Genomic DNA, 12168 nt, shown 5'->3' with positions numbered 1-12168 from the left:
GATAACTTATTCCATATATATATATATATATGATAGAATAAGTTATCCCAAATAATTTTGGAATAATTAATCTCAATAATAATTAATAATTTTTAAATTAAACAATAAAAAATTAAGCTCATCCAAACGGGATCAAATAGCTGGTAGACCGGTCGAAACTTCTGGGTTCACCCACGCTTCTAATATGGTAGTAGAAAAATTTTACCCAAGCTAAAATCAAATCAATGAATCCAAGACCCAAACTAAGATCACCACCCCCCTCCACCATCAATTCCCCTCCTCCTCCTCCTCCTCGTATTAACGACAACAAAATGCCCAGGAAATTACCTACTCTAACACTTGCTACTACTTTATTCACTATTTTAGCATTATATGCTTTCTTTAACACTTTCATCTTCTCCAATCCACCTAACAATGCCACCACTGTTAGTTTCAGTCGAAATTCTAACCCCCGCAATTCTTTTGATAATTCTGTTAGAGTTTACATGTATGATTTGCCTAGGAAGTTTACGTATGGTGTTATTGAGAGTTACACGTTGGCCAGGGGTGGGGAGAAGAAGACTGATGATTCGTTGCTTAAGTATCCCGGGAATCAGCATTCTGCTGAGTGGTATTTGTTTGATGATTTGAATAAACCAGATTCAGAACGGGTCGGGTCGGCTGTGGTTCGGGTTATGGATCCGGAGGAAGCTGATTTTTTCTATGTCCCGTTTTTCTCGTCGTTGAGTCTTGTAGTGAATCCGATTAGATCTGGTAATAATGTTGTTGCGAACGTGGATAAGCCTGTGTATAGCGATGAGGAAACCCAGGTAGGAAATTAAATTTCTGTTTTTTTTTTTCATAATCGTGGTGTTCGGGCCAGCTTGATTGCCCCTTGGCTTATTCCATGACATACCTGCCACCTCCTAAGGTAACTCTCTCCACCAAAGCTAGGACGAATGGGAAGAAATTGCTTGTCTGTACGGCGATTTGAACCCAGCTCACGTCATTGGCCATTAACGTCAATTATAGCTATCGGGGTTAAAGTTGATGGGAGTTTTGTGGACTCTTTTGCGGTTTAGCATAACCTCCTTAGTGCATTTTTGAGATAGGTTTTGCAATGTGGTGTGATCAAGTTAAAATTTTGAGCTTTGTGCATCTTTTAGTCTTGTTTTTTCAGCTGTTGAGATTGTTAAATATTGTGTGTCCTAGCAATTAGGATCAATATGCTAGTAGTACTTTTGAGTTTAATGCAGCTTACTTGGTCACTTTTATGCCTATTTGTTAGATTGTGTTAATGATTTATGTCTCTTGAATTGCATTGTGTTGCTTTTATGGTTAAAGTTTTGATCTTTTTTTGTTATATGTTGTTTCTGGTTGTCCATACTTGCTGATTTAGTCACACCTGTTTTTATCAGTAAACTGTGGTTTAAATGATCTCTCACTTGTTATTCTAGAGGACTCCTTTATTAGTTCAACAACTTGTTGCTAAGATTTTCTGGTTTAGCATGTCCACCTTGGGAAACGTTAATTAACAGTTAAACACACCTTTGATTTGCTTGCTGCAAATGTCTTATTGAGAATTATGGTTCTCAGCCCCAAGGGGGTGGCTTAGCTGTCAAAGAACTGGTGTGACAACCTTGCTTACAAATGCTTGGATGCCATCAGAGGCAACGCTAGGTGGATTCTTTCCATCTAGATAAACATTGGAGGGTGGACTTACTCGGTACATGTGTTGACCGGTAGAATTATATGGTACCTGTGTTGGTCGGTACTCGGTGTATTAGTTGAGGTGCACATAAGTTGGGTTGGACAACATTGTGAACAAACAAAGAAAAAGAAACAAAAAAAAATGGATGATGGTCTCCTCATGCTTGATAAATCCTGAAATGCATTTGTTGCTATGTACATTTGTGTTAGGAAATTCAATTCCATAATATGACATATTATTGCATGGTGCATGATGCAGGAGTCTTTAATTGAATGGTTGGAGCAGCAGGAGAATTGGAAAAGGAACAATGGTTGGGATCATGTGTTTATATGCCAAGATCCTAATGCTTTATACAATGTTGTGGATAAGGTGAAGAATGGGGTGCTGTTAGTTTCTGATTTTGGAAGGCTGGCTCGTAATCAGGCATCTCTTGTGAAGGATGTCATTTTGCCCTATTCACATCGGATTAATTCATACACTGGGGATATTGGTGTTGAACATCGGAATTCCTTGCTCTTCTTCATGGGCAATCGATACAGAAAGGAGGTAATTGATATGAAACATTTCATAATTTGGTATTAGATTAACTTAAATAACTGTTATCAACCCAGTGTAAAATCTAGAGAGCAACAATAAAAGGAACTAAGATATGCTGCATTTTTCTTGTAAGTAAGACATCCTTCATTTCATGTCTAGAATTGCTAAACATAGGAACAAATTCAAACTTACTTTCTTTCTTTGAATAAGAAAGATTTTATAGCAAGGTGGTGTCGAGAACTATACCTTTGATGATTTCTTCCTTCTTTAAGGTTGTCAGGAATTGATAAAATCTAGGAGTGTATCTATATCATTACATATCTAAATAATGTAGATAATCTACTAGATTTTGCACCCAAGGTTGTAGCTTAGTTCAATGGTCATTAAGTGGGTGGAGAACCACGAGGTCTTGGGTTCAAATTCTAGTGGAGACAAAACACTAGGTGGTTTCTTCCCATTTGACTAAGCGTTGTTGGGAAGAATTTCGCCGTACCTATGCTACTGGGAGATAGTAGGTATCCGACAGAACTAATCGTGATTTATGCTAGCTGACCGGGGACAACAACGTCATTATAAAAGAATTATCTTTGGTTTCTTTCTATCCATAAATCCACCAAGTGCAAGTTGGGATGTTCTTCCACATTCTCCTCATTTCGTTGTTTATGCCATTCCTTGTCGAGCACCTGGGAAAATCCGTTGTAGTCTTTGGAATTGTCAATCAGACTCCAATGTAGTTCAAGTTCCAGAGCCCCACAGCAACCATAAAACATAGATTGTAAGAGAAGATGACTGCCGGCATTGCTCCTGTTCTACATTCACATTGTTCTTTGTTATGCAAGACTCATTAGGTATTAACCTAGTGAAGTGTGCCAAAATATCCTCATCTAATTCACTATCTTTTGGGGTTGAGTTAGGCCAAGGTCTATTTTCTTTACAAGATTTAACTTCTTCCCTGAAGATACCTCCTTTGCAGAAAATGGTACCACTTAATTTCTTCTGTTAGGATACTGTATTTGATGAAATTGGTATCAGCACATATAGAAAAAACAAATGGCATCACTCCTGTATATTTATTTGCATTTTGTGTGTGTTTCCCTGTGGCCAATGCACACCATAGTTTCATAGTTATTTTACATAAAGTTTGTTTGCTAATGTTCAGGGAGGAAAGATTCGTGATTTGCTTTTTCAATTGCTTGAGAAAGAAGAAGATGTCATCATAAAACATGGTGCTCAATCTAGGGAAAGCCGTCGTGAGGCAAGAAAAGGGATGCACACTTCAAAATTTTGTCTGCATCCAGCTGGTGATACTCCATCAGCTTGCCGCCTTTTTGATGCTATTGTGAGCTTGTGTGTCCCTGTAATCATCAGTGATTACATTGAATTGCCATTTGAGGATGTTGTAGACTACAGGAAAATTGCAATTTTTGTTGACTCTAACACAGCTGTGAAGCCGGGGTTCTTGGTTAAAAAGCTCAGGAAAATAAGCATGGAGAGGATTTTGGAATTCCAAAGGGAGATGAAAAAGGTATTTACTGACCAGTACATGACTCTTGTTCCCGCATCCCATTATAGCCCGAAAATAACTTTGCGACTTGGAGTCATACATACATTCCACACTTTGTGCATAAGCAAGCATGTGGAGGTTCCTCTTGCTGTTTTTTTTCCCTCTTGTTGGAGTGGTGAAACCATTATTTATACTGATTCTTTCTCAAAGAGTTTCTATCTTGTTAAAAGATATAAATAGGAGCCTTGAAAAATGCTTCAAGGTTTAAGAAGGATCCGCAAGGCTTTTGACAGGGACAACAACGAAGCAAATGAGAAAGGATTGACGGATGTTTCTTATGTTCCATTGTCTATAAGGACATTCTCTACCTGTTAGATCATGAAATCTTTGATATTGAGATTTCTGTATCTCAGATCTGCAAAATGGATGCATTTTTGTTCTCAAAAGGTTATAAAATTAGTCTGTGTTGGACATTGCTTCAAGTGAGAAACAGATCAAGTTATTCAGGTTCAGATCTAGGTCAAATGCTAGGAAACCATAAGCAGTAGATGCTCTAATTAAAAATGATAAATAATAATTAGGGTGAGCCAAATGTAGCTTCAACAGGTTTGATAATTTTTTAGCTTGAATTTTTCGTTTATATGATTTATTCAAGTGTTGCTACATCTTTCCTTTGAACACTGTCAAAATGGTGCCAACATATGAGAACATCCTTGGAGTTAAGCTGACGCTTTATGTGAAGAAGACTGTCTCTTTAACAGCTAGTCAAACATAAAGAAACTCTTTGATTTTGCGTGTTTGAAGCCTTTTGTTTTCAAGAAAGAAGTGTTTTACATATGTACACTTGAAATTTGTGGCATTTTCAGGTGAAGCATTACTATGAATATGCGGACCCAAATGGAGCAGTAAAAGAAATTTGGCGGCAGGTCTCTAGTAAGTTACCACTAGTTAAGTTAATGATCAATCGTGACAAACGTCTGGTGAAAAGGGAGCTCACTGAACCAGACTGCTCTTGTCTCTGTTCAAACCAGTCAGGGATCTTGACGACATTATGATCCAGGCAAGTGACATATTCTCAGTCACTATCCACTTTGAGCATTGTGCATCATCCGAGAATGTCTTCTCACCCTTAAAAGTCTCCAACTCTTGGTGTAGAAGATGGTAAATCAAGAGGTTGTGCTGTTGTAACTTGTATCTGCATTCATTGATTATAATCCCTTCTAACAGGTAGATAGTCCAGTTTACCTAAAAATAAGGATCGGTTTAGTACATTTTGATATATACATAGATTTACTTTTTCATTTTACGCTTCCTGGATGCATGTAATTTGAGAATTGCAGTGGCTAGAAGCAATTCCTTATCTGTAGTTACAATGTTGTACATCATGATATATAAAATTACAGCTATATGTAGGTTTTTGCTTCAAAATGTCTCCTCTTTTATGTCTTATTATTCTGGAAGTGTTTCGATAATAACTGTCATCAAGCACACAAATTCAGGTTGTGGAATGTGCACATTTCCGTAAAGAAGGTTAACTAGTTAGGACTTGAAGGGTTTTTGGTTCATCTAATAATAGTTTTCCAAAAGAAAATTTAGGAAGACTTGGGAGATTGATTATCCTTGAAATACAACCAAATTAGTTGGATCTTGGGAAGTTTAGAGTAATCCTAAAGCAAGCTACCAGTGGAAGCATTCCTTTTTTTTATCACATCTTCCCTGTGCTGCTGCTTCAAAGTCCACAACCTCTATCTTTCGGGTGAGCACTCCGTGAGAGAACATTTTGTGGTAACTTGCTTGCTATGCAATAACTCGTAAACCGCACAAGAGATGTAAACCGCTTTAGGCAAGCCCCATGCGATGAACTCATAGTTGAGCCTGTCCTTTGAGTGAGCACTCTGTGAGAGAGCACTTTGTGATAATCTGCTTACTATGTAATAACTCGCAGACCACACAGGAAATGTAAACCGCACTAGGCAAGCTTGATGCGAGAACTCATAGTTGAGTGGCAAATGGAGGCTGGATTCGATTTCAAGTCTTCCGCATGGGAGACCCACCTCCCAACCACTCAACCATACCTTTGCGGTATGCTGTTTCATTTTTTTTTCTGCACCTTTGTAAGTTTACCAAAATGTCTTTAATGTCAACATGAGTCAAGGAAGAAACTATCATTGCTTTGTTGAAAGGTAATATAGCCGAAACCTGATAAATGGACTGGGCTTACGTTCAAATTAAAAACTTTTCATCATTATAATTCTTCTTACTAAATCAGTCGGCATTTCCACCCAAACTCTTTTCTCACGATATAATCTTCATCATTCTCACAGATTTATTGATGTGTCATATACACTAAAGTAAAACTAAAAGTACTCTTTTTTTTGCCTAATTTGATTTTTTTTTTTGATTGGGCACGTGGATAAAGACAAGAATCAATATTTTTCAACAAGGAAGATCTTTTGACAAGGTCTGATAGATATTTTATCTCAAAATTAGGAGTAACATGACAATCTTTTTTCTTCTTTATAAAAGAAAAATTGACGGCAAGTTCACAAGAGAGGCGGAGTCAATATCATTAATTTACATATAAAATAATTTTTTAACATAAATAAAAAATTTGAGCCAAAATTACTCAATTATAATGAATGTGTATCATTACTAGCTCTCACTCTACTCACGTAGTTTTATTTTTATGACGGAATCTAGGGCAAGTATGTCAAAACAACTTTTTTTTCAAACTATTTTGTCAAATACCCAAAAGTTTTAAAACATTGGCCAAATACCCACATAATTCCACCTCACCACCAACTTTTTTAACTTAACAATTTCAGCCCCAACTTTTATAATAATTCACTTTAACCCAGTACTTCCAACTTAATAAATTCACCCATAAGTTTCTAATAATGCACTTCAACCCACTCCATCATCCACCATTATATATACAAAAATATCTAGTTTTTTCAAAAATATTAATTTTTTTTTTTAAAAGCTAAAAATAGAAAATGGTTATTTTTTCCTCCAAAAAGCTCCGATTTCGGCCACTTTTCCGGTGATCAGCTATAAATGAGTCCACAAACATCATAAGCTTGTCCATTGCATCCATTGTTACCCCATTTGTTTCCTATCTTCTCAAACACACTTTCCGCCATTGTTAAAAAGCTTAAATCACTCACATTACTCAAAACCACTTTAAAAAGAGCATTACAACATCTCAGGCGACTCCAAGTTCATTTCTCTATTCCATAAACCCAACAATCATTGATTAGAAACAATATTTGCAATTTGAACTTTTTGTACGGATATCTGCGTAGCCATCGACCCGTCATCGCCAGTCATAGACTGTGCATACAACCCGACATAGATCGTAAGCATAATTTACCGTCGACCACAGCTTAATTCTACGATGTCTATTGTAGAATTAATTCTGGTTTCTAGTGATTTTATGGGAGAATAGGTGGAGACTCTCAAATGCTGAAAATGGAGATCATTTATCAAGTTGACAATTCCCATTCCTGTTTGCCGTAACAGTTCGTACGATGAATTCGTTGCAAGAGTAATGCAGAGCGGGAATCTAGATTGCGCGTCGAGCGACGTGGTTATTAGTTATCTAATGTATTCGAGTGAAAAGGTGAATCCTACGATCATAAATAGCGATGTACGTGTGCTGACGTACGTAATAGATACTGATGCAGATGGCTTTAGGCCTATTTTGAGGATAAATGTGGTTGAGAGGTCCTTTGAAGGACTGCTGAACTCATCATTACCCCCACCGCGGCGCTCGATAGTCGACGATGATTTGATCGACGATGATTTAAATGATTACGAAAACGGTGAAGATCATCCAATTAATATGAAAGATGATTCTATACATATGGAGGAATTTTTATCGGACTCGCAAGATGATGAAGAAGATCGTGGAACGGTATCACAATCATAACACTCCTTCTCGCATGGAACCAATTTTTGTTGTGGTCAAACATTCGCCGATAAGAAAGAGCTGAAAATGCTACTAGACGCAACAACAGCGAGACAATCTTTTGATTATTATATGGAGAAGAGCTGCACAAAATTGATTAAGGTGAAATGCTTATCTGGTGGTTGTGGCTGGTTGTTGCGGGTAAAAAAGTATGAAACCTTTGACAAATTTTGCATATATAAGTATGTCGGATTGCACACGTACGGTGTTGAACATGCCACCCGTAGGCATAAAAAAGTCTCATTTGAATTGATTGCCTCAGTATGCGTAAATCATTTTCAGGATGGTAAGGGTCCAAGTATAAGAGAAATTCAAAGGATTATGTTTAAGGAGTTGCGTTGCAACGCAAGCTATTGAATATGTTGGAAAGGAAGTGCAATTGTGAAGAACATCATTCACGGGACATCGGAGCATGGATATTCTTGTTTGCTGACTTTTTTCCACATGGTGGAGTTATTGAATCCCGGGTCTTCTTATTCTATCATGGTAAACCGTATGGATGGATCGTTCGTTTACTATTTCTTAGCATTTGGATCTTGCATACGGGGATATGCCCATATGAGAAAGGTAATTGCCATCGATGACACACATTTTTATGGCAAGTACGAGGGTATTTTGTTGAGTGTCGTTGCACAGGGCACTGAAAATCATATCTTTTCAATTGCCTTTTGTATTGTCGATAAAGAGAATGATGTTTCTTGGACCTTCTTCCAGAAGCTGAAGTCTATCACAGAAGATGAACTAGATCTATGTGTCATCTCCGCCAGGCACGTTAGCATTACTAATGCCTTCTCGCGTGTATACAGTCGTGCACATCACGGACTTTGCATGAGGCACCTCGCTGAAAATCTTCACGTAAATCAACACGGTGGAGAACATCTTTATCTATTTTACGCCGCGACAAAGGCTTATTCCTTTGAGGAGTTTAGTGATAATTTTGCGGGATTGAAGAGTAATTGCCCTGAGGCAGCACATGTCCTTGAAAATATGCTTGGTTGTAGAGCACAATTTTCGGGCAATAGGTACGACGTGATGACCACAAAAATCGCCGAGTCGCTCAACTTAATTTTGATGGATGAACGGGAGTACCCCGTATCGTAAATATTCAATTCAATTGCTAGAAAATTTGGTAAAAAGTTTAGGGAGCGGTATGTCTTTGTCGATGGTAAAGAGAACAAATTTGTGCCTTATGCGGAAAGGATTCTAAGTGATAATAAGAGGGCGAGCGATTCCTTGTATGTGAGTAATCCAAATGAGGTTCTCGATCAGTACACGGTGTTCGTCAACGATGTCACTACCAAGGTCAATCTCTTGGAGAGGAGTTATTCTTGTCGGAAATTTAACTTGGTGAAAATGCCGTGAAAACATGCGATGGTAGCTTTGCGAGCAAAGTATGACGATGGCGAAGTTTATGGTAACTCCATCTATGACTACTCTTCGCTAATTTATAAAGATGAAAAGTACCTCCTTGCATATTCGGAAGCAATTAACGTTGTCCCTCCAGAGGCCAAATGGACCGTGCCATAGGATTTGCTAGACACTAAAATTTCTCCACCCCCTACGATCCCAAACTTGGAAGGAAGAAATTCAAACACACTAAGGGCGTCGGTGAGACACTCAAGTCTAAAAGGAGGAATAGGTGTTCAATATGTAAGAAATTTGGGCACAAAAAAACCACGTGTAGAATGGCCATCAAATCATAGATAGATTTTTTTTTTTAGCTTCAGTTGTAAAGCTACTGTTTTTGTGGCTAAATGTGCATTTCTGTAGATTTTAAGCTTCAGTTGTAATCGACTTAAATCTTTGTCTACGATAGACTACATAAAGTCTATGGTGTATATTTCTCAAGGTCTACAAAATACTATGTATTAGTTATATTATTTATCATCTAACACGCTATCTTGATCATTTTCCTGCCTTATCTCTCCAATCGATGCAATGAATCATTGTTTTCCTTCTTTCCCATTCCCATTTAATGAAAAGCTATAAAAAACGTCTGTTCAAGAGAAAAATCGTTGATATATGCAAACCAAGCATTTTCTCTTCTCAAACACGTCGATTGACCATTGGGTGGACATATGAAACGACGCCATCTATAGGTCTATAAGTACAGGGCCTATTTCTACGTAATCCTTCACTTGTTCCTAAACTCAAAATATCAGAAACCCTCTTCGTCTTCTTCTTCACCCAAAATTGAAATCATGCCTGGTCGTAGAATTTTCCTTCGCCCAATCAGACGAGACCCCCCTCGAAACTATGATCTGCTGTTTCTTCGAAATCACTTTGACCGTCTTTTCCATGGGCTGGGAGAAGATCGACAGTACTTGGAGCGTGAGCTCCGTCGAATTGCTCGTTTCCTCCGAGTAATTCTGGAGCGTCTTAGAATGGATGACAATGACTACATCACCCCCCACCATCCCCATAATTTAGTTTACTTTGTTATTTTAGTTTATGTTTTTAAGTTTTTTTGGTTTGTTCATTGCTGAAGAAGCTTTCTTGTAGGATCTTGTTAGAAGAAAGTTTCTTCTATTTTCCCCATTTTGCTGTAAATATTATGATGTAAAGCAATGAACAAATTTAATCGAAGTATGTTTCAGTTTGTTCAACCATTATGTTTACCATCTTTATTCTGATCCGTACAAACAAAAAGTCGATTCAAATATATATGTCTTTTCAAATAACAGTACTGTAGCTTGATCAATTTCCTGAAGATTTAAAAGTAATATATAGTCTATCATCAATTGTATACTCAGTATTCCATTGACTCTACATATACGTCGATTGTATACTATGTGAATCGATGAGTCATCGGTTAAATTAAAATAAATAATAATAGATTAATAAAAAATAATTTAATTTAAAAAAATTTAAACATATTATGACGTATTTTGTGGCTGGTTGAAGAAAATAATTAAATTAAAAATGATTTAAATAGATAATCACACGTTTTGAGACATATGGAAGAAAATAATTAAAAATAAATTTAAAAAGATAATAACATGTTTTGGGGCTGGTGGAAGAAAATAATTAAATATAATATGATTTAAATGGATAATCACATGTTTTGGGGCTGGTGGAAGAAAATAATTTAATTAAAAAAGATTTAAATAAATAATCTTGGAGTGGTGGTGACACTTAATAGATTGTCGTAGATCATGACCTATGTCAGCAATCGATTAATATGATCGACCGCAGACTTACACCTTCAGAATTGCATCGACTGATATCATGATTATGCATAGACCACGGTGATCTATGTACACAACTATAGACCATGACTTGGATGTAGTTAACAAATGAATAAATGAATTAAGAATAAATGTGGTGTGGATTTCTACACATGTGAAGGAGTGTAAACAAATCACATAATCATATTAGAGCTTAAACAAATTAGGGAGGGGGGATGAATTAAGAAGTGTGTGGATGGATGGTGGTTGAATGTTCAATATCCTAAGAGTAATGTTTGTCAAAGCGTAAGTATGTTTTGAGGATATGTATTGTATTTGATGACTACACATTCCACATACTCCTTCCATCACCACTCCTAAATCAAAAGGGTGTGTGGAATTGATAGTGGTAGAACAATCATCACCCTCAATACATACTTGTAATTTGACAAACATTACTCTTAGGATATTGAACATTCAACCACTACCCATCCAAACTTCTTAATTCACCCCCCCTAATTTGTTTAAGTTCTAATATGATTATGTGACTTGTTTACACTCCTTCACATGTTTAGAAATCCACACCATATTTATTTTTAATTCATTTATTTATTTTTTAACTACATCCAAGTCATGATCTATATCTGTGTACAAAGATCACTGTGGTCTACGCATAATCATGATATCAGTCGATGCTATTCTGAAGATGTAAGTCTACGGTAGACCATATTAATCGATGGACCCTCAAAGCACACATATATTTAAATTATTTTTAATTTATTTATTTATTTTTTAACTACATCCAAGTGATGGTCTATAGAAATGTTCAAGATTATCTATTTAAATCATGTGATTATTTATTTAAATCATTTTTACTTTAATTATTTTCTTCCACCAGCCCTAAAACATATGATTATCTATTTAAATCATTTTTAATTTATTTATTCATTTTTTAACTACATCCAAGTTATGGTCTATAGAAGTGTACATAGATCACCGTAGGCTATGCATAGTCATGATAATCGTCGATGCAATTCTGAAGGTGTAAGTCTACGGTAGACCATACTAATCGATGACTGACATAGGTCATGATCTTCGACGGTCTATTAAGTGTCACCACCAGTTAAAAAAGAAAAATTACCTTTTTAACGGTAATAAACGGCTACTTTTGTAAGCCATCAGTCTCAACACTTCATTTTTACTTCATATATAAGGTGTCCATCCCTTATTATTTTATTTTATTTATTTTGTTTTGCTTTTAAAAATTGTACAATGTCGCAAGCATCTCAAACATTCAATT

At 36.5% G+C, this 12168-nt stretch overlaps 1 protein-coding gene across 1 annotated transcript; it reads left to right on the top strand.

The window, feature by feature from the left end:
* Window positions 1-133: 133 nt before the first annotated feature.
* LOC107858933 (probable arabinosyltransferase ARAD1) lies at window positions 134-5159 on the top strand. Its single transcript, XM_016703741.2, has 4 exons — window positions 134-809; window positions 1949-2236; window positions 3387-3752; window positions 4598-5159. The coding sequence occupies exons 1-4, from the start codon at window positions 225-227 to the stop codon at window positions 4784-4786; spliced, it is 1428 nt and encodes a 475-aa protein (XP_016559227.2). The 5' UTR covers window positions 134-224; the 3' UTR covers window positions 4787-5159.
* The last annotated feature ends 7009 nt before the right edge of the window (window positions 5160-12168 follow it).

The sequence above is a fragment of the Capsicum annuum genome, chromosome 2 (genome assembly GCF_002878395.1).
Source record: "Capsicum annuum cultivar UCD-10X-F1 chromosome 2, UCD10Xv1.1, whole genome shotgun sequence".
NCBI classification, from domain to species: Eukaryota; Viridiplantae; Streptophyta; class Magnoliopsida; order Solanales; family Solanaceae; genus Capsicum; species Capsicum annuum.
Note: the sequence above shows the minus strand (reverse complement) of the source record. Positions and strands in the feature narration are given on the sequence as shown.